General features: G+C 49.1%; 1 protein-coding gene across 12 annotated transcripts in view; it reads left to right on the top strand.

Moving 5' to 3' along the window:
- The window catches only part of GATAD2A (GATA zinc finger domain containing 2A), a 101,765-nt gene that overhangs the window by 42,919 nt on the left and 31,565 nt on the right, over nt 1-27,281 (top strand). For all 12 annotated transcript variants that reach the window (XM_068536642.1, XM_068536650.1, XM_068536653.1 and 9 more), the window contains one exon: nt 18,777-19,045. In XM_068536642.1, the coding sequence (XP_068392743.1) occupies nt 18,777-19,045 (269 nt within the window). The remainder of the gene's footprint in view (nt 1-18,776; nt 19,046-27,281) is intronic.

The following is a 27,281-nucleotide window of genomic DNA, read 5'->3' as shown; positions in this document are numbered from 1 at the left end:
TATTTGCAAGGAACAAAAACGTAGGTAAGAGCTGGTTTCCTTCGAAGATAGATCAGTGCTGCCAGAATTTTCCAGAATCCTCTACTCGCACTGTCCAGTGTGGTTGGTACCTGGAATATCGTGATTGAGGAAGTCAAGTTTTAATTTTATTTGATTTAAATCTTTTTAAATAGCCACATGTGGCTAATGGACCGTGTAGCTATTAACATTCTGGCTAATTAATATGAAACGATGGAATTATAAATTCATACATTTGCAGGCATCTGATGAAATGGTGGGTCTAGACAGTGGACCTCAGTGGCTTCCAGCCCCCAAGGAAGGGTGCACATGCTTCCAGAGGGATGTGTGCTTGGTTGGACCTCAAAATCTAGTTTTGGGACATTGGGGTTGTGTTACATTATACCACAGGGATGCCAACTGGCAAAACCCAATTGTGGGAAACAGGACAAATGGCCTGATTTCTTCAACATATGATTGAAAAGAAAGCAGCGGCGGAACCTATAGATTTCAGCCAAGCGTGACTTCAACAAAGATTGAGGAATGATTATTTAATTGTTGATGGTGTGAGCATGGGATTGTGGGTTTTTGTCCTTGTAGTGATAAACACTGCACTGTTCATAAATGCATGTTGTATGGCATTTGCTTCTTAGAGGCTAGTGGGCGTGAGGCGTGTGAAAGACCAAGGTGGTCGTCTGACAACCATGGAACCTGGGTGGTGGGCATGAGCAGTTAATTTGTGCTGTTCTCGCTGCTTCTTTGGGTATGTTTGCAATTTTCCGTAATGAAAAGTTTGGAAGATGGGGTTTGACCCAGGCATTCCCTCAGGGAGCTTTATGATTCATGTCACCCAGGGCAGGGGAAACACTCGTTTACAAAAGTGAGGATGGTGGCCGCTTGTGGTTAAAGTTCAAGCAGAAAACCTTCAGCAGAGATTCTGGAATTGCTGTGAGGGGCTGTCACCAGTAGCCTGTCAAGCGGGACAACCTCTTGTTACAGCATTCTCATCTTCTGTAATAACAACACTTAAAGTACCTTCATGGAGCCCTTGAAGAACATTAGTGATGAAGTGGGCACTGTTCTCATTTCACAGGTGAGGAAGCTGAGGTGTGTGGAGATGGACCAGGCACTCTGGTTTTGACCTAATGTAGTGTGATGCTGATGGCACCTTCTGTTCTGGGAGCACTCTGCCCACCTCCCCCAGCACCCAGAGTGCATTTTATCACCACAGTGCATCAACACCCTGATGCTGTAATGTCCCATATGTTGTTTTCTGACATAAATTAATATATTATTCATTAGAAATCAATCTCACCTCTCTATTGGTGTGGTCTGTCCATAGCAGCCATAGCCAATTAAGACTGGATAAAGTAGGTAGTTAGCTGGTCTTCAGTATGACTTTGTCTTATTAAAAGCACTGCTTTGCAGATTTGATCCTTATGTGTGATCTAGGGATTATTGCAACTCCCAGTGTGCGAGGGACCTCAGCCCCATGTCTCAGCCTGCTCTGTCCACTGCCTACCCCACACATCTGTGTGTGTCCCCCCAATGGCTTACTGGGGCTATGCTGCTATGGGTGGGAGGCCTTTTGTTGAAACCCCAAGGGTGTCCCTGGGGCCCAGTTAGCTCCTGCTCCTTGGTAGAAACTAAGCAGGTGTTTGGGTGAATGCGTGAGTGAAATGGCTATGAGACTGAGGCGTCTGGCACAATCCCAGTGTGAAGCCTGTGACGGACCTGACTTGAATCCGGATCTGCGGTGGTGGCCCGTGTGACCCCTGCCATCAGAGGTCTTGCCCTCTCTCCGAGTTGGCTCCCTGTTGGTAAATTGTCCCATTTGTCTCCCATGTGGTCACACGCCCATCTGTACCGTGGGCTTGCTGTGGTCCCCTCGGTTGCTGTGAGAAGCTGACGGTTGTTGCTCGTGGAAGGACTGCATCCCAGTGGGCAATGGCTCTTCGATTGTTTGGATCTTGTTACACAAAGGAGTCTTTCCTTGAGGACCCTATTTGGTGCTCTTGGGGGGTCAGAGTAAACCTGCTTTTGCGTTTTAGTAGTTTAGCAGCCGTAGAGGGGTTGTGACTCTTGAGGTTAAGATTACTTTGTTTTTTTGTTTTCCTGCCTTAAAAAATAATAAAGTAAAATTCACATAAAATTCACCATTTAAAACATTTTAAAGTGTACATTGGCATTTAATACAGTCACAATATTGGGCAGCCATCACCTGTAGTTGTAGAACATTTTCATCACCCCAAAGTGAAATTTGTACGTATTAGCCTGTACTCCTGCACTCCCCTACCTCTGTGCCCCCCAGTCCCTAGCAACCATTAATCTATCAATACTTTCTGTCTCTGTAGATTCGCGTGGCTCTGGGCATCTCAGATAAATGGAATCATATACTATATGGCCTTTTGTGTCTGGCTTATCTCACTTAGCATGTTTTCATAGTTCATCTGCATTGTGATATGAATCAGAAATTTATTCCTTTTTTTAAATAAATTTATTTATTTTATTTATTTATTATTGGCTGTGTTGGGTCTTCGTTGCTGTGCGCGGGCTTTCTCTAGTGGTGGCGAGTGGGGGCTACTCCTCATTGCGGTGCGCGGACTTCTCATTGTAGTGGCTTCTCTTGTTGCGGAGCACGGGCTCTAGGCGCGTGGGCTTCAGTAGTTGTGTCATGCAGGCTCAGTAGTTGTGGCTCGCGGGCTCTAGAGCACAGGCTCAGTAGTTGCGGTGCACGGGCTTAGTTGCTCCGTGGCATGTGGGATCTTCTGGGACCAGGGCTCGAACCCGTGTCCCCTGCATTGGCCGGCGGATTCTTAGCCACGGCGCCACCAGGGAAGCCCTATTCCTTTTTATGGCTGAAAAATATTTCATTGTATGGATATACGACATTTTGTTTATCCATTCACCGATTGATGAACATTTGGGTTGTTCTTACTTGTTGGGTGTTGTGAATAGTGCTGCTTTTTAACATTTATGTACAAGTTTTTGTTTGAATAAATGCACATCTCTTGGGTATATATCTAGAAGTAGAATTGTTGGGTCATATGGTAATTCTGTATTTAACTTTTTGAGGAACTGCCAGACTGTTTCTCACATTACTGCACCATTTTACCATTTTACATTCCCACCAGCAATATGTGGTGGTTCCAATTTCTCCACATCCTCAACAACGCTTATTTTCCTTTTTTTTTTTTTTAATAGTCATCCTGGTGGGTGAGAGGTGGTATCTCATTGTGGTTTTGATTTGCAGTTCCCTAATGACTAATGATACTGAACATCTTTTCATGTGCTTATTGGCCATTTGTCTGTCTTTGGAGAAATGTCTTTTCAAGTCTTTTGCCTGTTTTGTTGAATTGGGTTTGTTGCTAAGTTTTAAGAGTTCTTTATATATTCTGACACCAGACCCTTATTAGCGATATGATTTCTAATGTTTTTCCCGCTCTGTTGATCTTTTCACTCTCTTTTGCACAAAAGAATTTAGTTTTGATGAAGTCTAATTTATCTTTTTTCTTTTGTTGTTATTGAGCTTTTGGTGTCATATCTAAGAATCTCTTGCCAAATCGAAGGTCATGATTTACCCTTATATACTCTTCTTCTAAGAGTTTTGTAGGTTTAGCTTTTAATATTTAGGTCTTTGACCCATTTTGAGTTGATTTTCATATATGGTATGCAGTAAGGGTTTTGTTTGGTTTTGATCATTATATTTTTTATTGACATGAAGACTTTTTGGCTTATGTAACCAGGAAGGGGAGTGCCATAGCTGGAAGTTCTGAAAGTACTTTTTCTCATCTGTTTAACAAATATGTATTGAACACCTGTTCTGTCCTGGGCCCTGGGATGGTAGCACTGAACAGAGAGATATTCTCTGTTCTTGTGGGGGATGGGGTGGGGGGGGGACAAACACGTAAATGGAGAGATGAGTAAATAGAATGTCAAGTGGTGATGAAGTGGGAAAGGGGTAGAGACCCACCGAAGTGCATACATGGAGGGGAGATACATGTAACTTTGCTGTTTCGGCTGAAGAAGAGAGTGGTATACAGAGACCTGGGGGAGGACCTTCCAGGTAGGGGGAGCAGGAAGTACAAAAGCTCTGAGGTGGGAGTAAACTTGGTTTTCAGAGGAGCAGCTGGGATGTCAGAGTGGCTGGAGCTGAGAGAATAGGGTCGAGGGGTAGGGGGGACGTGTTGGGGATGGCAGTAGACAGGTCAGAGAGGCTGGCAGGGCCTTGGCTGGGGTGAGGCCTTGCTTTTACCTTGAGTAGCATGTTTTACAAAATGACCACTAATATGATATGCTCTAGGTCAGCTTGGCTATTTCCTGGAGGTTGTTGTAGGTGTCTCTACCCAGAACAACCCCCTGCCCAAGGGGAAGATTTCCATTTACAGGGTGGAGGAGAGAAGTAGGATTTCTGTTCCAGCTCTCACAGCTGTGCAGGAAGTGCTGCAAGAACTGTTCATCAGTAGGAACTGTTTCTTAGACCCATGGGCTTCATTGAGACCAGAAACTTATTTAGTCCTAGACGTAGGTTTCCCTGCTGGCTCTGAGCCTTTTGGGGCGGCCGCCGGCCCTGCTGCCGCAGGATGTGTGCAGGGAGGAGCTGACAAAGGAGCCCAGGCAGCGCTTCCAGGCAGTGGCGTCACCACATTGCTGGGTGTCCTGTTGAAAACGATGAAAGATGCACATTTGGTTCTCTCACTTTCCACTCACATTTCCTCCCAAGACTGGAGAAGGCTTTTCTGGCCCTTCCTGGAATTTTCTGTGTAAAACCTCCTGCCATTTCCAGCTCGATGAAGCTGGTGGTCAGGGCTGCGTTCTTGGCCAGGCCCTGAGGGAGTCAGCCCTGGAAGGGTTAAGGCCTCCCATTTTTGATGTGACACCCGATTGGCACATTGCAGGTGGCATGGAAATGGCAGGCGTAACCCTTCGTGGGCCGAGGAGGTTCAGCCTGGGAGGCAGCTGGGAGGGACAGAGGACTGGTCCTTTCCCGTGGGAGGGAAACTCAACCAGACATCCCTCACAGTGACGTCCTACGCCAGAGGACTCGTGGTCACCATTTCCCTGTGGACATTTCATATTTTTCAGATTCCCTTCACAGGTGGCACCTTTATTTCTGTGTCGCGTTCTCTGGCACCATTTGTTTCTCTCTCCGGGGCTGCAGGGGTTGGGCTTCGGGCACAGGCCCCCGCTGTCAGAGGCTTAGACACCCATGTGGGGCCACTTCCAGGTGGGCAGTGTTGGGTGCTTACTGAGCACTTCTGAGAGTGTAAACACAAAATCCAAGTCCTCATGTGGGGGTGAGCCTGGGGGTGCTATCAACAGTTTTAAAACACTCGCTACCCGTCTCTCTCCCCCCCCCTTAAAACGCGATCAGTTTAGGTGTACTTTGTCCTACTGTGTGCTTTGACTAGGAGGTGTAGACAGGCTTTCATCTCATGTCCCTGGGAAGGGGCACTCAGAGGCCAAGGCATGAGGCTGAGGGGTAGACAGAGCTCAGTGGAATCTGCGTGGCCTGTCTGGTTAGTGGTGTTCCCTGTTTTCAGAAGTTTTTAGGAGATTGTCGATGTCTGGGGGAAGATAGAAACACCCTCCCTACCTACACCATCTTCCCCAACAGGATCTGTGCTTTCTTTAGCCGCCCCTCCCCCATGACTCCAGGGAGGGAGGATGGTTGTTGAGGTCAGGGGACTTGGCTGTTCCAGGCCAGGCCCTGCATGTCCCCAGGTGAGTTTGAGCGGCTGGGCATGCTACCAGAGGGCTGGCTGTTTATGTGGCATGAGCCTCATTGAAGGCAGTGACCACTGATTTTTCTGGAGATGACTTGTCCCAAAACCTGCTCTGTTCCCACAAGCGGTGCTGGGGTGAGGTGCTTCCAAGTGCCTTTCTCCACAGTGCACGTCTACATGGGATTTTCCTTTAGGAATCTGAAGACCATTCAGGTTTTATTTTTAAAATGTTGGGTGGTTACTACTTGAGTACATTAAAGTTTCTGCTTTCTAGGTTAATTTTATTAAATATATCCCAAAGAAGCATTATTTCAGAGGCTGTATTTACATGTCCTCCACCTTAAAAAAATAAACAGATTGTAAATGTATGTTTATTTGTAAATGTAAAAGCCCTGAGGTTCTGTGTGTGTGGTTTTTTAATTTTTTTATTTTTTTTTACTCTTTTCAGTCTTAACAATCTATATACCTACGTATCTGGGTGGTTCTTGAACCAAGGACTGAAGGTGACTTGATAGGATGGCTGATTTGGTCTGACTTTATCTTGCATGACTCCTCTGGGTGGTGATGGCCTTATAGATGAGTCATTAGCATTTCAGATGGAGTGTGGTGTTTGGGCACACCTGGCATGATAGAAGTGCCCTGTTAGGAGGAGGTCGAGATGCTCCTGAACTTAACCTTCCCCTTTGACTTCTGTGTCTGAGCTGAGCGCTGAATTTGCAAATGGTGTCTCTTCCCTGAAGGGTTAGGTAGAGCGCACCTCTGGGGGCTGAGGGCAGAGAGCTCCCTGCGGAGAGTGCCAGTGCTCAGATTGATTTGTTTGATGGAGTGACTGGAGGCACTTCATTTAAGTTGTGTGCATGCATGTGTCTTTTTGGAGCATACTCTGTGCCATTTCACAGGTCTCAGCACTCCCCTCCTCTGTCCTTCAGGACCTAATTAAATGTTCCAGCTCTCTTCACTCTCACAGACTGATGGTAGGCCGGTCAGGGCCCCTACCCCACCCCCAGTTCCTGCACTCCTGCAGGGCACCCAGAGTCAGAGAAGTCTGTGGGAGGCCCGATCATCACTGTTTAGCCTCTCACACTGAATATAAGTGGCCTCACTGTAATGGGAGAATGTTTTTTCCTTCTAAGCAACCTCATTCCATTTAAAAAAGTTGTTAAAAGCTTTGATCTCCTTTCTGGTTTCATCTACTTACTTTGGAGATGGGTTTTCATGCACCTGTGTATTTCTGCCACTTCACCTTTTGTGCTACCATTTCTTTCTCCCTCTTCCATCTCTACAACTCCAGATTCTACTCTTGGGGCCTAGCTCAAATGAAGCTAGATCCTTAGCCGCCTCCTCTGGACCGGCAGGGTGGATTTCTTTTCCAGTGTTGGTTTGTAACAAAATGGTGATTGACACACATATCTCATAGCCCTTACTGGGTCTTTGCTCCCATGAGGGTGGGGACCCCCCCCAAGCTGCTCTTCCTGCCCTCCACAAAGGTGGTGCCTGCAGGTCACTGGCCCCTTGGAGGTCGCCGTCTAGCGCAGAATCAGTATTGGGAGCCTGTCGGCGTCCACATCCTGGGCCAGATGGGCTGTGAACTAGGAGGAGGGTGTCCCTGGTCGTTAGTAGCTGACCAGGCTCCTCAGTGCTGCAGAAGTTCCCTTCTGGGTTCAGGCATCACTCAGATAAACAACAGAAGACAAAAGTCAGTTCTTTGCCTTCTCTGGAAACTTAAACTACCGTGTGCACAAAGTAGTAGAAATGAGCATGGTTGCAGTGCTAGTGATTTTAAAATGCTCAGCTGTTCCACCCAGGTGCGAAATTATTTGTCTTGGAGGAATTGTGGGTTGATGTGGCGGAGGTGTGCAGGGATCCGCACAAGGCCCCGCAGGGCTCTCTGCAAGGCCCTCTGGGCTCCTTCACTTGCTTTAGAAGTTGGTGATCCTGGACCCTGTGTGTAATCTCATTTCCATACTTAATGGTTTTGCTTCTTCTTGAGATAGTTGGACACTGATCACCCATACGAACTGCTGTTCTTTTGCTCATAAATGAATAGAGAAGACCCTTTGTAAGGTAATTGGAGAAGGTTTGGAGGTGGGAGGAGGGGATGAAAACTGTGCACACGTATGAGTGTGTGTGGTGTGCATGTGTACGTGGGCGCATGTGTTTGTGTTTGCGTGAGTGTGGGTACACACACACGTGTGTATTTGTGTGTGTGGCGCAAGGTTGCTTGGTGTTCAACTAGCCTGGTGTGCTGCATTTTGGGGAGCAGGGAGGTGTCTGCCGACACCCTGGTTTCCTGTGTCCCTCCTCTGCCAGTAGGGTGTCCATCAAGTGGGGTCAGATGCTCCCAAGTCTGGAGCACCCTGTGTTCCTCATCCCTTTTACTCCCTTCTCATTGCCTCAGCCTACCCAGAGCCTAGGCACCACTGGCCACCTTTGGAGGCCAGCAGTGAGATTTCCCACCTTGTGAGAAGTCTTTGAAAGAGCAAGTGAGCCCCTTCAGCAGGACAGAAGAATTTGTTGGTCAAGTCTTTTATTTTTGTTACGTGGCTGTTTATCTGGCGAGCCAGCGTCGGCTTCTCTTAACACTAGGCAGAAGGCTCAGAAAACTTGCAGCAAGTCCCCAGGTCCAGGGAGCTCCTTTGTGGGATGGACACGACGCCACGAGGCTGGGGGTGAGGTGATGTGCCTACCAGTCAGGCCTAGCGTTCGCATAAAGGTCAGGAGAATTGAAGGACCAAGGTGCTGACCAGGTGGAGGCTGAGCCTAACTGCTGTTCCCGAGGCTCTCCTGGTGTCCCCAGGCTGGGGCTGAGCTGTGGAGCTACAGTTGCAGGCAGAATGCACCGAGGTTCATTAAGGATGCAAGGTGCATGGCTCTGATGGCACTGGAGTGGGACAGTTGGGGGCAGTATGGTGTGAACCTGTGTCCTCCCAGATCCCAACCCCTCCAACCAGGTAGAGTGCGCTTCTTAGGATTTCTCTAGCACAGATGACCCCCCTGTCCCCAGCCCTTGAGGACAAAGGTGATTCCTGGTTACCTGGAGAAGCCTGGCCCTATGGCTCTTCCCAGGGACCCCCAGGTCTCCAGCGACTCAGCCCTTGTGTGCTTGATTCACACTTTCCTTCCTGGCTTAAACCCTGCCCCCTGCCCGCCCCGCCCCCGCAATCAGGTCGTTCTCAGCTCCTGTGCTTTTCCTTAGAGCTTTGGTCTGATGCTCAGGCACGTGTGCTTAGGAACTGCTTGTTTCTGTAACTGGGTTAAAGTTTCATCCACTGCAGCAGTTGAGTTTATAGCATGTAATTTCCTTCTACGAGGGATCTATTTATCTTGAGAGTGTGTAGGGCTTTTAGGATGGTATAAAATAGACCCACCTAGTGGGACAGACTGACCCTGCAGTAAGCAGTCTGCACTCGACACTTTTTGAAACTAAATTTCTTCTGATTTGTCAAAAGGGTTAACCTTGAGTTCTGGGCTTGGATTGAATATACACATTCAGGTCCTTTTTTTTTTGAAATCGATTTTTCTCTGTAGTCAGTTCTGCTGTGAGGCTTGTTTGGAAAAGCAGGTTTGTTCCAACACTATTAATATATTGGGCACACTGTTTGGTTATGTGCGATTTTGTCCAGGAGAAATGCTAGGTCTAGGGGTTGGGAAGCTATGGCCCACAGGCTGCTGGCCTGTTTGGGTAAATAATGTTTGATTGAGACACAGCCGTGCCCATTCGAGAACGAACTGTCACAGTTGCAGAGCTTGAGTAATCAGGACAGAGACTGAATGACCTGCAGAGCTGAAAATATTTACTGTGTCCCTTTAAGAAAAAGTTTGCTGACTCCTGTACTATAGGAATCTGGAAAACTGCTCCTAGCTAAAAGAGCGCCTGCTGGTACCCTAAAGGAAAATGCACACACCTCAGATGCGCATCACGCCCCCTCTGGGCCACACGCATCCCCTTCTGGGGTCAGACAGCCTCCTTGCAGCATGTCACAGTAACTCAGAAACTGCATCCCACCCACTGTCAGAGCAAACACCAGATCTTCCCTCAGGTGAGGCATAAGGCTTCAGGCAGCATTTGTGTATTTCTTAGCTATTTAACGTGCTGCCATTTAAAAATCAGGTTCCTGTCTTTTTTTTATGTCGCTGATGAAGTTTTAGGGTATTGTGCCCTAACCCCATTGTTCCTACAAGCCCTGTGTTTTTATTGCATGATTTTGCACCATGTGGCAAGTTTTGGGAATGCATATGTTGTGCTCCAGCAGAACTTTCTGTACTCTGAAAGCAGACAGCAAAAGGTGTGGTCTCACTCATAACACTCAATAAAGTTGTAAACATTTAATATCTTGTCTGGACCCCATTGGGCCAGAGCGAAACTTCCTGCTTGTGAGGAGCTCCCTGTGTCCTTTGGAAACCACGCCTGACTCTAGGTAGTTGACAGGGTGTTTCAGTGGGCACTGTCTGGAGGAGCATGGGCTTCAGTTCCCAGCACTGTCCCACCCACTTGCTGTGTGACCTTCACCTGCCTCAGTTTCCCTACCTGTAAAACAGAGCCTGACGATAGCACGCACCTTGCATCTGAGATGATCCATGTGGGGTAAATACTCAGTCAGTGTAAGGTGTTCTGTCTGTAAAAGAAGACCCCACATTTCTGTTAACAACAGAGGAGCATTAAACTTGGGTTGAGATCTGAGAATCCCAGTGGTGAAAGGGAGCCCGTGCTCACCAACCCCTCACCCCACCCCCCAGTCCCTGAGCTCCTCTCTGTAAAACCTACATTTGTTCATTCATTAAATGTTTGAAGTGCACCTACTATGTGGCTGGCACTCTTCCGGAGCTGGGGATATACCAGGAACATTGATGGCATGACCCTGCCATCATATGGCCTGTTACCTTGTGGGTGGCAGTGACATCTGATGACAGGGGGCTTGTACCTTTTGGTTGCAGGGGTCTTCCCTGCCCAGGCCTCCCCATGAGTGCTTCCGCAGCCCCTGGCAGGGCAAGTCTTAATTTTCTGAGGTGAGGCTGCCGTGGAGGCATTTGAGGACAGCTGTTCTGTCCTCCTCCTCACTGGCAAGTGTCATTTAAGCCCTACCATGTACTTGTCTCTCCAGGTGAAAACAAACAATTTAAACATGATTAACTAAAGGGCTTTAGAGTGTATAGTGGAACGTTCCACAGTGAGCACCTTGTAAGAATGCCAGGTAGAAAGAAGAGTGTTGGACCTGGGTTCCAGACCCACTAGACTTGGATTTCCCCACCTTGTGGGATGACAGGCTGGTCTTCTACCCCCAGAGGCTCTGGGTATATGTCACCTGTCCCCCTGCCCCCACATGTATAGGCGTGGCCCGTCCCCACCTGGGTCGCAGGACTGCTGCAGGGAGAGTCTGTCCTTCTCATCTTCTCAGTTCAGGTCTTTGAAAGTCCAAGGAGCTCCTAGCCAGGCAGCTGGGCCAGGGCCCCTTCTGATGATGTACAAGAGAGAAAACACCTGTATTCTGGAGTGTCTTAAGTTTTCAGATAACTAAGGGTTCAGAACCCAGCTTCAGTCAGTGCGGAAGACTTAGTTCTGTTTTTCAGGAAACCTTTAGCACAGGCTCACTGTGGCCTCCCTTCCTCTGCCTGAGACTCTCCCAGCTCAGCGGCTTGGCCCATGCTGTTCCTCTGCCTGGACCATCTCCCTGGATTCCTGTTCCCGCCTTGGCCTCAACCTGTGAGGCTCCATCTCAGTACACTCGCCTCCCAGAAGGTCAGAATGCAGGAGTTTTTTTTGTTTTTTGTTTTTGGCTGCATTGGGTCTTCGTTGCTGTGTGTGGGCTTTCTCTAGTTGCAGTGAGTGGGGGATACTCTTTGTCGTGGTGTGCGGGCTTCTGATTGCGGTGGCTTCTCGTTGTGGAGCACGGGCTCTAGGTGCACAGGCTCTAGGCGCACGGGCTTCTGTAGTTGTGGTGCACAGGCTTAGTTGCTCCACGGCATGTGCGATCTTCCCGGACCAGGGCTCGAACCTGTGTCCCCTGCATTGGCAGGCGGATTCTAAACTGCGCCACCAGGGAAGTCCCAGGACTTTTTAATGAAAGCACTTGACTTGCTTGCTACATTTTGCCTTGTAGGGCAACCCCAGGAATCATACACTTTGTGAGGCTAATTTACAGAAATGTAGGTTTAACTCAGTAGCACATTCTGAACCCGTACTGTTTGCTCCACACCGAAAATGGAGATGAATGGGAAAAATCTTCTGCCGTGGAAAAGTTTAACATTGAGATGAAGCCGTCAAGCTGTATGGGCGTTGTTGCTGTGGGCAGCCCTAGTGAGGAACAGTGTGGGCCGTGGGCCCTCTCAGAATGAGCCCACACTGATGCTGTGGCCTGATGTCCACTTGGGACAGCTACTGGCCCAGGTAGAAGATGGGCTGTGGGGATGAGCTAAGGGGTTTGGGTTTACTGCTTAGAGCCCAGGAGTCGCCGTAGCAAGTGATATAGAAGGTGGACTGTTAAGCTGCCGACAACAAATGGGAAAGTGGCAGCGGCATCCCCTTTCAGTACACTGAAGGTCACGGTTCATCTTGGGTTCTTTGTTCTGCCTGTTTCAACAGGCTGGCCGGGGGGTCCTCCCTCCGTGCAGGGCCTTCTTCCCTCACCCCCACCCAATACCACTTGTTCTTTCAGTTCTCAACCTTTGTAGGTGGGAGTGTTATTTTATCTAACTCTCCTTTTTATCTTTGTTTTCTTTGAATACAAAGAAACTGATAAATAGTCCTGTTAAGAGAAATAATTTAATCCAGAAATGCTTAATACAGACAGTGAAAGTTTCTGAGATGAGTGTTGTGGATTTTAGTCCAATTTCTTTCAGTTTCGATTTTAGTGAACTTTCAGTATTTTTTTCTGCAGGTTGTAAGCATTTTAAAACTGTGAATGGTATCATATTATTCTGCAGCTTGATTTTCTCATTCAAGTTTTTACTAATGTCACTCTGTGCCTCTTCACATAGCGCACCTATGAGGTATGGATGGGGAAGCTGAGGCTCAGAGAGTGACAAGCTCCCCTGGCCAGTTGCTCCCTGAGGTCCATCCTGTGTTCTCTGCAGTGTCTAGTGGTGGGGGCTGGCTGTTGGGATCAACTTTCTGTTTCCCAAGTTAAATTGCATCCCTTCTACTTGGCCTTAACGAGGTTTGACATTATTTAAAACTCAAGAGCTGGTGTTTTTGGTGTGATTTCCTTCCAGAGCACAGCTGCTCTATCCCTGCCACTGTCACTCAAAGGTATGTGTCAGGAAGTAGCTCAGGCAGAGAGCAGAGTGAGGTCTCTGGTCTGGAAGGGAAGACGTATGCCTGTCAGCAAGGGTCTGTGGAGAGTGTGGAGCTTGGCCGGTGGCTAGTGAGGTTGGCATTTGGAACCTGTCGTAACTCAACTGCATCGGTTGCTGCACAGGCCCAGGCCCTTCTTTCCATGCCGCCCTGAGGACAGTGGCTATCTCATGTGCGTGTGCGGGCCTCCGCCTGTCAGCAGACACTCCTCAGCCTCTCTGCATGCCAAACAATCCCACTCCCAACATTCTTCCCCCAGATCTGCTCCTTCCCCATCTCAGAAAATCAAATCCATCTTTTTCCAGTTGCTCAGGCAAAAAAAAACAAAGCAACCCTCTCTCGCCTAGTGTCCAACTGTTGGTATGTTGTGTTGTCCAAATCCTCTAAAGTACACCCAGCATTGGTCATGTCTCCCTGCTGCTCTATCCCCTTTCCATCCTGAACCACGAGATACAAAACCCCCCTGACTGTTCCCCCTGCCACCTCCCTGCCTCAGTCTGTCCCCAAATCCTTTAGAACAAATTGGATCCCACTCCCACTCCCCCTCCATCCAACACACCCGCTGTCCTCTGTGCTCCACCTGAGGTCAGTCTACACTCAGCACCCTCCTTTTGCCACCTCCTCGAGCTCACTCCCTTCTTTGGGCTCTGGAAAAAGCACCCCACATCATCTACTTTTCAGAGCATCAGCTCTGTCACTTCTCCCAAACACATGTTACTAAGCCTCACTTTTCTCATGCCTGAAACCAGGAGTATTACTAGTAGTGTTCCTGCTGTTATTTTGTAGTAGTGTGGTATAAATAACATTTCCTAGTACAGAGTATTAATGACAACCTCAGGGTTATGGCTCTATGCCTTATGCCTATCTAATCCCCCCTCTCAACCAACACCCCCCGACCGGCCCGCCCCCTGTGCAGGGTCAGTGTTAGTCTCCTGAGTCCTGTTTAAAAATATTGGTTCCTGGGACTTCCCTGGTGAAGTAGTTAAGAATCCGCCTGCCAATGCAGGGGACACGGCTTCGATCCCTGGTCTGGGAAGATCCCACATGCTGCGGAGCATCTAAGCCCATGCGCCACAACTGCTGAGCCTGTGCTCTAGAGCCCGTGCACCACAACTACTGAAGCCCACATGCCCTACAGCCTGTGCGCCACAACTACTGAGGCCACACGCTGCAACTACTGAAGCCCGTGCACTCTATGGCCCACGTGCCGCAACTACTGAGCCCGCGTTCTGCAACTATGGAAGCCCGCGCTCCTAGAGCCCGTGCTCCGCAACAAGAGAAGCCACTACAATGAGAAGCCCGCGTACCGCAACGAAGAGTAGCCCCCGCTCGCTGCAACTAGAGAAAGCCCGTGTGCAGCAACGAAGACCCAACACAGCCAAAAAAAAATACTGGTTCCTGCCACAGCACAATTCACCCTTTTGGAGTTGTCTTAGAGCAGATTTTCCACCTGAGGTCCTCAGACCAGTTGGAAGGTGACATTTTTTTTTTTTTTTTTTAAATATGGGGATTGTATTTTAGTTACTATTGATGCTGGTATGCAGTCACATCTTTTTTTTTTTTTTTTTTAAGATTTATTGAGTGATTGATTGATTGATTGCTATGTTGGGTCTTCGTTTCCGTGCTAGGGCTTTCTCTAGTTGCGGCAAGCGGGGACCACTTTTCATCAGGGTGCGCGGGCCTCTCACTATCGTGGCCTCTCTTGTTGTGGAGCACAAGCTCCAGACACGCAGGCTCAGTAGTTGTGGCTCACAGGCCTAGTTGCTCCGCGGCATGTGGGATCTTCCCAGACCAGGGCTCGAACCCGTGTCCCCTGCATTAGCAGGCAGATTCTCAACCGCTGCGCCACCAGGGAAGCCCCGGAAGGTGACATTTTAATAAAAGAAAGCATCTTTTGGTAGAAGCAATTGAAATTCGCATCCAACCCAAAGCCATGTGTCAGCATTCTACCTGGGACTTGGTAGCCCACTCATCCTGGGATTGGTCTGTGCTGTGTGCTTGTGAAGCCTCTAGTATGGCTGGAGCCTGTCCTTCTTGGGCCTGAGGAAGACTTGGGCTGCATCCTGCCTGTCCAGCCAGGTTGTTTGGAGAGAGTGAGGAGGGGCTGAGGCCACCTGGGTTCCAGCCCTGCTCCCCATGTAGCAGCAGCCTGTGCCTCAGGCAGCCTTGCAGCCTTGGTGGCCGCATGTTTACGGTGGGCTTGCTGCTGTTGGGATCTGTCCCTGCAGACAGCAGCCGGCACTGGATCCTGCCTTGATTAGAGGGGACTACTCTCTGTGGGCCAGCAGTTCTCCCCGGGCCTGTGGTGGAACTTATGCCGTTGTGGCTGCTATCCCTCCCTCACTCGCCAGGAGTTTTGAAGCAGATCCTAATTTGTCAGTTGGGGTAATCCAACCTCTTCACCTGCTCTTTAGAAAGTATTCTAATGCACCTCCTCACTGCATTTTGCAGAAATCGTCGGTCATGCTTCATTCCTAGGTCACACTTCATTCCTCAAGGCTGGTTTCTTCCTGACAACTTTTTTTTTTTTTTTTTTTTTTGCTGTCCCTGCCTCTGTGCCTGCAGGGCGGTGGCCGCCAGCCCTGATTTGCTAGGTTGGGGCACTGGTCCTTCCTGCTGAGAGGAGGGAGAGGCCGCTCCTTACTAACACCTGCCCTCCCCAGGAGCAATTGCCTGGTGGTGTCCGGGATTGGCCGGTGGCAGGCCCCATGTGGGCACTAAGGCAACCGCCTTCCCAGTGGAGGAGGCGCCACCCACGGAGGGGGAGGTCAGAGCCTGAGGCTCCATCCCCCATGGCTGGCCCCGCCCCCCTCCAGCTGTGCTCACCCTTTATGTGGTGGGGGAGGGGGGCAAGGCTGCTGCACCCCTCCCCCACTCAGCAGCCTGCCAGAGGCACAGGGCGTGCCTGGGGTTGGCAGAGTTCCAGCCCCTCAGCCTCTGAGTGAGCTGCCCTGACACTGCACACAGAACACAAGCAGATGGTCTCCCAGGTCCTCTGCTGGGGACCCCGACCAGAACTGTGGCCTAGCATGGTCTCTGGGACTGGTGGGAACAGCCCCATGGGTGTGAGGCTCTACTCTGGCCCCTTGTGACCGCTTGTCCTTCACCAGTGACAATGAAGTGAGGTCACTGGGGCACCACCTCGCTGGTCTGGTGACCTGATGCACAGCGACCTCCGTCAGCCTCTCCCCCACCGCAATCCATGTGGGCAGTTGGGAGGAAGGAGGGACTTCATGCAGGGTCTGGCGTTCAAATGAGCTTCATGGATTGGAGCCTGGGGTTTACAAGGCCAGAGGCTGTGCTGGGGGTGGGGGCCCTGCAGGCTGGGCTGGAGCAGAGGCGAAGTGGGGAAGCATTGGGGGCGGTTCTGAGTGCAGGATTGGGGGGTGCATTCTCCCTGTTCACTTAGGACCTCCCCTCCCCCAGTGGGCACCAGGCCAGCCTGGGAGCTTCTCCCTTAGGGACAGAATTTCCTTTGACTCCAGTGGGGGCCCTCCTTGCCTGAGGTCCTGGACTCCCTTCATTTTTTACCCCCAATAGGCTCCTCTCTGATCCTGGGAGCACAGGTACCCACCATCCAACGTGGCCTCTGAAATCACTCCTCTCATCCAATTCCCCATACGTTCGAGCAGCTCCTGTTGTTTAGGCAGTGCCCAAAAGGAAAGTGACCCATCCCTCCCACAGTGAGGGAGAGGAGGGGGCGGTGACTGACATTCAGTTCAGGGCAGTGACTTGTCTGCAGCTCATGGGGAGACACGACAGACAGACTCAGTGAGCCGGCTGACAGCATTTGTGGTGAAAGCATGTTGGAGAAGGACAGAAACTAGAACTTTAGGCTGAGAGGGACTTGGGAGCATCCCTTGCTTCCCTCTGGGGTGGTGAGGAGATGACCTCTACAGGTGAAGGAGGGGATGGGGAGATCTGGGTGAGAGCAGAGGGATGGAGTGTGGCTGAGGGCTGAGGTGGCACGGGGTGGGCAGCAGGTGCAGGCTGGGATGCCAGGAGGGGTTGGAGGCAGATGGAGGCCAAGTTGATAGTCTGTGCCCTTGAGCTTCAGACTTCTCAAGCCCTGCCTGGAATGGGGAGCACCCCAGGGGCGGGGATGACATGGCCACGGGGAAACCTGCTTGATTCAACCCTTTTGGACTGCCCGTGGGAGCAGATGTCTGAGGGTCCAGGCCGGGGCACGCTGGCCTAACACGTGTCAGACGGACGCTCGGCCTCCTGTGCCAGGAGCACGAAGCAGCTGTCACTTTCCTTCCTTTCAGTTTGAGTCCAAGGCAGGGCCCTGCACTGTTGCTCATTTGTGAAATCAGCTCTTTTAAGGAGCTTGCAAATGAGTCAGCTCAGGAGTGTATCCCACATACAGTGATGGGGCCCCTTCAATGCCCTGTGCTCTCCCCACCCCCACCAAGTCTCCAGAAGGTGGGCTGCTTTGGGGCTGGTTCTGCCTGGCCATACCCAGGACAGGCCTCCCAGGGTGTTTGCTGGTGAGGAAACTGAGGTGCTGGGTGCCCTGCCTGCTTGGACACAGAGCCAGGAGGTCTTCATCGTAGGCGCACTGCAGGTGTGAATTGGGATTCTTTGAGGGGCTCATACGGTGTGCTCCTCCCCGGGCCCCCACGTTGGTAGATGTGGGCATTGACTGTCCTGTGGAGAACTGGTACTTCAGGAGTTCAGGAGCCTGGCAGCTAAATTCTTTTTTTGTCCTGTGATGAACTCTTGCATGGCTTTTTAGACCCTGACTGTTGAAGTCTGGTTTCCCATGTCCTGCCCCGCTGGGACATCAAGGCTGGGCTCTGAGCGGCCCCTTTAAGAGCGAGTGCTCGTGTCCCAGACTCGGTTGTGGAATGCCAACAGTCTCCCTGTAAACAGACATCACTGCGGTCTTCCCTCCTGTCTCTGTGAGGGTTAACAACACTTCAGCTTGTTGTCTGGAACCGGTTCAGACTGGTTTTCTGGAAAGTGCTTTGTCTCTCAGACTGAATCCTGGGAAGGGTCATGTGGAGCCCAGTGATGTCATGGGATCAAAAACTGACTCAGCTGTTTTTTTTCTTCTTTTCTTTCTTCTTTCAATCAAGATATGTGTATGCTGCAGGTACAGGGTGCCGGCATGGTGATGGGCCAGGCCTCACCCCACTCAAAGTTCGCCTCGTCGGCAGTCAAAGGGTTAAGTGTGACCCCCCCCCCCCCCCACTCCTCACCCCCCTGAGGTGAGCAGGGAGTGAGAAGGCTGCCCCTCGATGAAGCGAAGCGGGAGTAGAAGGGTCAACCCTCATCAGTGCAGTGCAGGGCTGGAGTTGGGCTGTGACCCTGCTCCTGAGACAGCATGGTCCCTCCTTCTTGGATTCCAGATACCTCCAATCCCATGTAGGTGCTCAGGATCCCATAGGCAGGGAATTCAGATCTAGAACAGTTTCCTCTATTTGCTCTTGAGTCTGGAGTGCAGAGATTCCCCCCTTCTTTCTGATAAGCAGCCACCTTCCGTTGTTCCTGTCCAGGTCCCTGGCAGGTTTCTGGCCCTGGATGGGGCGATGCATAGCTTGGCTTCCCAGATGCTCTGTTGCTCCTGCCCTCGCCTTCCCCACGTCAGTGAAGAAATGTCCTGGGCACGCTTTGTGGGCCCTTCATTTGTTGTACCTACTTCTGCCATTGTCACGTGGTGAGGAAAACACTCCATGCTGACGTTGTGAAAAGTTCCTGAGAAGACAGCCACTTCGTTGTGCCAAGTTTAAATGTCATGTTTTTTCCATCCCCTAAAGTTCAGAATGACTGAAGAAGCATGCCGAACACGGAGTCAGAAACGAGCGCTTGACCGGGACCCAGCAGAGGACGATGTGGAGAGCAAGAAAATAAAAATGGAGAGAGGAGTGTTGGCTTCAGAGTTAAACGCTGACGGAGACATGAGAGTGACGCCTGAGCCAGGAGCAGGCCCGGCCCAAGGGTTGCTGAGAGGCGCAGAGGCGATGGCCATGGGCAGAGGCGAAGGGCAGGTGGGCGATGGGCCCGTGGACATGCGAACCACACACAGGTGAGCAGGAGGGGCCAGGAACCAGGGACAGGCCTAGACGTGAGGAGGCCTGTGGGGGTGAAGCCGCCGTCAGGCCTGCAGGAAGCAGCTTTCGGTGGCTTATCATGGAGATGGCTGTGGGCTCCAGCCCTGGCACCTCCGCCACCATCCTGGCCAAGGGACCTCCCTCTTGGGGCCCTGGGGCCCAGACATCTGTAGCATGGGGCGTGGGTCTCACAGGATGGGGGAATGGTAGCCTCTGTTGGCTCCCCTGCTTGACAGCAGGCCTTCACTAAACTTGTACCTGCTGTCTAGCTCTGTGCTTCTTCTAGTTTATAGGAAAACTTCTTCATTTGGTCCAGCTTCCCTGCTTTTCAGATCTGGAGCATGGGAGGCCAGGGATGATGCTACACCCTGCTTGGGTCACTTGGCTAGGGGCAGAGTCGGGAGCCCAGCCCTCTCACGTGCGCCACCACTCCTCCTAGGCCGTGCATCAGGGAGGAGGGGCCCCTGTGTTCGGGACTCCTGTAATGTGCTCTTTCGGGTTCTCCTTCATCGATACTGATTGCTTCAAGAGTAACTTTCCCAATCCTCAGCTTTTAAGGAAAAAGCTTGAAAGAAATAAGACTCAGTGTACCACCCCATGTCTTCACTAAGAAACCCTCTTTTCTCCCCGTAAAGAGAATTGCTGGCCTAGCTCCTGCTCCTGCTGTTACCCCTCCCTTCACACCCTGATGTCCCATGAGTCAGCAGCCGGTGGCCGTGGCCTCCTGAGAAGCCCTGCAGCCCCTCTGTGGTTCATCCCTTGTCTCCCTCAGTGCCTCCTCTGCAGACTCCCTTCCATGTCTGTTTGCCCGGGGTGGGGTGAGGGGCAGTAAGTGCAGATCTGGAGAACCTAGGTGCTCTTTGCCTCCTTGTGTTGACTGACCCCACAGGGGGACCCCAACCTGCCGTCTTTGTGTTAAATTCATCTGGGCCCCACACTGTTGGCGTCCTAAGGACTTCAGAGATTGTCTGACTCAGTATTTCTCAGCTTTAAAAATTCTTACCGCCTTGAGATAAATGGGAAAATCTAACCCCCTCCTACTGGGGAAGCGTATTAGTCGGGGGTGGTGTGCTTTGTGTTCTTGCTACCCAGAAAGGCCTTTTCTATCTGGCTCTGCTTTCTGCAGTCCCTGTTCTAAAACCAGAGGCCTCTTCTAAAGTGCTAGAAATAAAATTTTAAGTTTGGGTCTGCTTTCCCTTCCCTTTCCTTTAAGAGTGTCACAGGTGGGTGAAGAGAAGGAGGAACCCACATTTGTAGAGATTTACTGGGTCCCTCTTGTGTTCTTGGGCTCCTGGTCTACATTTTTTCCTGTAATCACTGTGCTCCCCTGTAGGGCAGGCCAGTGAATTGTGAGGGAGAGGTTAAGTGTTGAAGGAGCATAAAAGAATGTAAGAGAGCAAGAGACAGAGACTAACCCAGGCACACAGAGCAGGGGTCCTCCTGTGGGACTAGGGAGACCCCAGGGCATCCTTGAAGCAGTGTGAGATTGTGGAAGGAGCCCGGATTTGGCAGAGTGGGGGTCAGATCACACTCCCTGACTGACCTTGGGCAGGTGATACTGGCCCGTGCTTCTTCATTTGTAAAATGGGTGATAATCTCTGCTCTGCATCTCTGGGTGACAGATGTATACCCAGAATTGACCCTGGTGCATGGCATGTGGTGAGGGAAATAAGTGTTGGTAACAACTACCCTTCAGTCTTCAAGCTTCACTTAAAATATGACGTCACATATAGAGCTAGTGTCTCCTTGAGTGCTCACATAGAATGTTCTGTCTAGTTTGTTGAAGTACAGTTGTGAATTTTGACAGAAGAATAGGATCAAGTCCAGCCCAGAGCCATTCTAAAACTGTAATCTTTTTTGGAGTGAGTGGCCATAGTTTCTGTGTTAACAGCAGGCAGTCTTTGGATCCTCGTTGAGAGCGTCTGGCTCATCCCTTGGGAACCTCCATATAGAGAATTTTATTTAATTGAGGTATAGCATACATAATGAAAAGTACACATGTGCCACTTAGTACATTTCACAAACTGAGCACATCCTTGTAGCTCAAATCAAGAAATAGAACGTTACTAGCGCCCTCATGCCCACTTGTTGTCACTACCCTCCGAGTAACCACTTTCTTGACTTCAAACAGCGTAGATTAGTTTTTCCTGTTTTTGAACTTTAAGTAATTGGAATTATATAGTCTGTACCCTTTGCTTGCTTTCATTCAACATAATGTTTGTGAAATTTACTTACGTTGTTGAATGTAGGAATAGTTACTCTTTTTTCATTGCTGTATAGTATTTTTCTAGAATTTCTGTTTGGATCTTTTTAAAAACTTCTTCTTTTTTTCATGCTGTGCTATTCTTATGACCCAGTTTAGGCCTATTGAAGGCTAGAGGGGGGTTTCTGGTGGCCTCTAGCAGAGAGAATTTCCTTTTTCTTTAAGAAAGTGCTGGCGAATTAATATCACCAAGGTACAACTTTTTTTTTTTTTTAAACGACATTGGGGAGATTTAGACTGTGGAGATCGATAAAATGGTAGGATCAGTTCTCTCCTTCTCTGCAGTTCCCCTCTTCATCTCTCCAGTTCCCCTCTTCATCTCTCTTTGGCATTTTTTCTGACTTAGTCTCCCAATGTGTGTGTGTTTTATTTTCAAAACAAATCAAGGCTGGAGGGCAGCTTCCAGCAGTGAATGAATGAGGAGAAGTTGTCAAATCCTTTCCCCAAAAGAACAACTATGAAGCAGCACAGAATTGACCCCCCAAAATCAGCCATTTCAACACTCTGGAAATTGACCAGAACCACACAATAGTCTGCGAAATGTTTGTGCTTAAGAAACTGCTGAACTCTGGGTAAAAATGGTGAGAATCTGTGGCATTTGACCTGGGGCTTCTCTCATGCCCTCTCCCCAGCCCTCTTGGTAGGGAAGTTCTGCCTAGCCAGTGCAGGCTGTAAGGACCAACAGCTTCTCTGCAGGGGTGAGAAGGGGCTCACTCAATTTAGAGTGGTGGGCAGCAGCCCTACCCGTGGCCTTGTTGGTTAAAGTGACAGTTTTGGAGATGGGCAAGTGGGGAGGGACAGTGGCTGTGTTAGCTCAAGGTTGCAGACATGTTTGGGGGCAAGACAGAAAAACAATTTGAAGAAAGAATGGTCAAACGTGTATTTGAGCAGAAGCTTATCCAAGAAGCTCAACAAACCTCAAGTAGCATAAATACAAAGAGATCTATACCTAGACACATCAGAGTCAAACTGTTACAAGCCAGAGAAAAAGGGAAAATCTTGAAAGTAGCAAGAGAAAAACAACTCATCACATATAGGGGAAGCATTAATATAATTAACAGCTGACTTCTCACCTGAGACATTCAAATGGAAACCAAAAGGGAACTGAATGGCATTCAAAGTACTCAAAGAAGAAAATTGTCAACCCAGAATTCTCAGTGCATCAGAACTGTCCTTCAGAAACGACAGCAAAAAGAGATTTTCAGATAAACAAAGACTGAGGATTTGTTGCTGGCAGACCTGCTGGTTCTTCAGGCTGAAAGGAAGTGACATGTTGGTAACGTACATTCACAGGAAGAAATAAAGAGCACTGGAAATGGTAAATATGTGGGCTAATAGAAAAGACACTTTTTTCTAATTTCTTCTTAGTTAAAAGACATAACATCATATGCAGCATTAACCATAACACTGGATAGAACTGACAAAAACAACCTTAGCTCTTTGGCAATTGACCAAAGGCATACAACAATCTGTTGTATTTATAACATATATAGACACGTGATATATGGGACAACAACAGTACAAAACAGGAGGAATGAAATGGAGCTGTATTGGAGTAACGTTTCTACATTTTACCGGGATCAGGTTAGTGTTAATCTGAAGTAGACTGTGATGTTAATAAAATGCTTATTGGAATCCCTAGAGCAACTATTAAGAAAATAACTTTAAAATATAGTTTAAAAAAATCAACAGAAGGACTTCCCTGGTGGCGCAGTGGGTAAGAATCCGCCTGCCAATGCAGGGGACACGGGTTCAAGCCCTGGTCCGGGAAGATCCCACATGCTGCAGAGCAACTAAGCCCGTGAGCCACAACTACTGAGCCTGAGCTCTAGAACTGAGCCCGCGTGCCACAACTACTGAAAGCCCCGCGCCTAGAACCCGTGCTCTGCAACAAGAGAAGCCACCGCAATGAGAAGCCCGCGCACCTCAACGAAGAGAAGCCCCCGCTCGCCGCAACTAGAGAAAGCCCGCGCACAGCAACGAAGACCCAATGCAGCCAAAAATAAATACATAAAAAATAAATTTATTAAAAAAAAAAAACCAACAGAAGAATTGTGGTACATTAAATATGTAACACAAAAGAAAGCAGTCAATGAGGAACAGAAGAACAAAAAAGAAGGAAGACATGTAGAAAACAAACAGCTAAATGATAAATGTAAATCCAACCAGATCAATAATTGCATTTAATGTGAGTAGTCTAAACACCTCGATCAAAAGGCAGAGATTGTCAGAGCAGATAAAAAAGGCAAGATCCAGCCTAATTATATATTGTCTATAAGAGACACCCATTAGATCCTTAGGTAAAAGGATGAGGAAAGATATACCACAAGTAACCATAAGAAAACTAGAATGACTGTATTAATATCAGATAGAATTGAGTTTAAGACAAAAAAATATTCCTGGAGCCAAAGAGGGACATTTTTTAACGGCACATGGGAAGATAACACCAGTCACAAATGTATATGTACCTAACAACAGAATCCCAAAATATCTGAGGCATAAACTGATAGGATTGCTAAGAGAAGTAGACAGTTCATAAATTATAGTTAAGAGATTTCAGTACTCCTCTCTCAATAATTGGTAGAGCAACTAGACAGAAAATCGGCAAGATTCTAGAAGACTTGAAGAACACTGTTGATCTCTTTGGCTAAAGGGCATCTATAGAATACTGCAGAATACATCTCATGTGCACATGGAACATTCTCCAGAGTGGACCATATGCTAGGCCATAAAACAAGTCTCAAGGGTAGCTGTAATAAAAAAGACGGACAGAGGACTTCCCTGGTGGTCCAATGGTTTAGACTCCACGCTTCCACTGCAGAGGGCATGGGTTCAATCCCTGGTCGGGAAACCAAGATCACGCATGCCGTACAGCACGGCCAAATAAATAAATAAAAGCTCTTTTTTTAAAAAAAAAAAAAGGACAATAACAAGTGTTGGCGAGGACATGGAGAGACTGGAACCCTGATACATTGCTGGTGGGAATGTAAAATGGCATAAACGGTTTGTCAGTTTCTTAGAAAGTTAGACATGAACTTACCACATGACCCAGCAGTCTGTCCAAGGAATGTACCTGAGAGAAATGAAAGCGTGTCCACACAAAGACAGGTACATGGGTGTCCATAGCAGCATGATTCACAATAGGCAAAAAGGTGGAAACAATCCAGATGGCCACGGATAAACAAAATGTGCTATATCCATGCAGTGGATTACTAATCAGCAATTTTAAAAAAGCGAATTACCAATTTGTGCTGCAACATGGATGAAGCTCAGACTCACCATGCCGAGGGGGAGACACCAGACCCAGAGACTACGTATTGTATAATTTCATCTACAGGGAGTGTCCAAAAAAGCAAACTTACAGAGACAGAGAGCGTTCAGATGGTGGTCTGAGGCAGGGGTGGGAGGTGGGTGAGGGCAGTGATTAACAGATCACAGGCACAAGGGAACGTTTTGGGGTGATGGAAGTGTTCTAAAATTGGATTGTAGGGATGGTTGCACAACTCTAAATTTACTAAAAAATCACTGAATTATACTCTTAAAATGGATGAATTTTGTGGTATGTAAATTATACCTCAATATGGATGTTAAAAAATATAAATGAGGTTAAAATAGTTTGGTTTCCGTTCTGGCATCCGTAAATGTGCTCATGGAAAAACAAAACCCCGCAGAGGTGGAGGTTGATCCTGTTGGTCTTGTGAGGCCAACTCAAAGCTCATGAGCATGTGCTGCCCTCCCCCTACCCCAAGTCTGGACTGCTGGAAGAGGCTGGAGCTGGGACAGGCAGAGGAAGCTGTTTTGGGTTCTCTGTTTTGCTTCTGAGATAAATAGATTCCACTCCTGCACTTTCCTATAGAGGAGACTCTCTTTCTGTCACAAATTGTTGATCTTCAAAAATAGTCTGGGCCACACACAGGTGAAAAGAGCTTTGTTTGTCGCCTCTTGGGTAGAGGAACATTTAACTGAGTAAAACATGAGCTTCTTCTCCAGAGGTTCTGCACCTGAAAGGTTAGGGCTGGGTCCCTTGGTTGCCCTGGGCCTGTGTGGGATGGGAACTTCATGATTAGCCACCCCCATACTTCACTGAAAATGTGTTTGTGTGTGCCTTTTTCTGAGGTGCCAACTCTCCCTGGATTGTCTGTGGCAGGTACCATGCTCGTCCCTGGGGACAGAAGTGATAGGACAGGATCTGACTTAGCTGTTTTTTAGGATACTTGATCATGAAAGAATATGCAGAGGTGTTGGGGAGCCTCGACTTCAGGGGTGTGGCTCACTAGGGATGGAAGTCACTAGTTGCCTGAGCAGACCATCTCTATTTCCTCATTTTACCTGGGAGGAAACAAGGCTGGGCTCCCAGGGTCTCACGGGCAGGGCAGTAGCAGACTTGGAGCCCCATTTCTGCTGCTCGACAGCCAGCCACGTGGGTCTTGTGTGGATGTGTGGGGCAGGTGTCATGGCGACTGTGTCTCCCTGGCTTCCATTGGGGTGCGTGGGCTTCAGGCAGCTGTCTGACACCTTCTCTTCCTTCCCTGCTTTGGATCGTGTGTCTCTTTTGCTGTGGGACGGACAGGGCTTTACTTGGACCAATGGTCTGCCCCATGGTGTGGGTGGGAAGGACTCTGATGTGTGCTCTTATCCCTACCGAGGGGCCTGTGGCCTACTGGGAGCTGGCAGTAGCACCTGAGCCATTAGAGCTGTTCTTGGCTTTAGTTTTTCTGGCTTTCTACCTTCTTGCAAGGTTTAACAGACTGTAAAATGCACCAGAAGTACACCCTCTGTTTACCAAGGCTGCAAAAGCAGGGCACCTTTGTTGCAGCTGGTATCCTTGATGACAGAATTATGCCCCATCTTTCTTTTGGGACTTTGGTAGTGGAGGGCGACACTCTGTATAGAAGCTAGGATTCTCAATGGCAGATCATTTGCTATTAAGACAGGGCTTGGCCACCCACAGTGGTGAGTGTGGTGTGTGGGGCATGTCATCCACACCCATGTTAACGCCCGAGTCCTCTTCCAAAGTGAAAATGAATCTGAAAGTAACACGATAGTGCTTCCGCCTGTCATCTGTAATGTTGGATTGTGTGGCTGGCCTTGTTTTGTTCTGTTCTGTGTAGAAATGGAGTCCACAGGAAGAGGTATGCGCATCACTTAACGTTTCCAAGATGACTCCACAAGTTATAGAGTCCTTGTTTGGGTGGACATGCTTTACAAGAGGCCTTTGGGAGAAGAAGGATACAGTAATCCCTGGGGTTGCATTGCCTTGCCAGGAAGTACTGCTGGTGCCTGCCGTGTATGCCTCTCCTGCTGCGGTTTTGATACATGTATCCACCTGTGTAGTTCAAAGCCTTATCGAGATACAGAACCTTATCACCCCAGAAAGTGCCCTGGAGCCATCCATACATTTCCTGCCCTCCCTGACTGGGTGTATTCTCCCACTCTCGACCAGTCTTGCCTCTTCTCAGACTTCCTAGAAATGGAATCATAGAGTATGTGCTTGGTGGGGTCTGGCTTCTCTCACTCCACGTGGTTGGGATTCATCTCTGTTGTGTGTATCAGCATTTTGCTGAGGGGCTGCTGCGTGGATGTGCATAGTCGTCCACTCACCTGCCCACAGATACCGGGCAGTCTCCAGTTTGGGGTGCTGTGATCATTCCTGTAGAAGTCTTTCGCGTGGACATCGATCATCATTTCTCTTGCTAAATACCTGAGGTCAAATTGCTGGGGTCACAGGGTAGGTGGGCATTGAGCTGTTCTAAAGAAACTGCCATGCCTTTCCCCCAAAATGTCTGGGTGGTTTTACTCTCACAGGCGTGGAGGTCCAGCTACTTAATACTCACTTGGTGGTGTCAGGCTTTACAGTTTTAGCCATGGAGTCTTCAGAGAGGTCTGAGTCCAGGTCCTGGCCTGCTTGTGTGACCATCAGCCCTCTCCCTTCCGTGACAGAGGGTGAG

Source organism: Eschrichtius robustus, chromosome 2 (genome assembly GCF_028021215.1).
Source record: "Eschrichtius robustus isolate mEscRob2 chromosome 2, mEscRob2.pri, whole genome shotgun sequence".
NCBI classification, from domain to species: domain Eukaryota; kingdom Metazoa; phylum Chordata; class Mammalia; order Artiodactyla; family Eschrichtiidae; genus Eschrichtius; species Eschrichtius robustus.
This window is presented reverse-complemented; position numbering and strand designations above follow the sequence as displayed.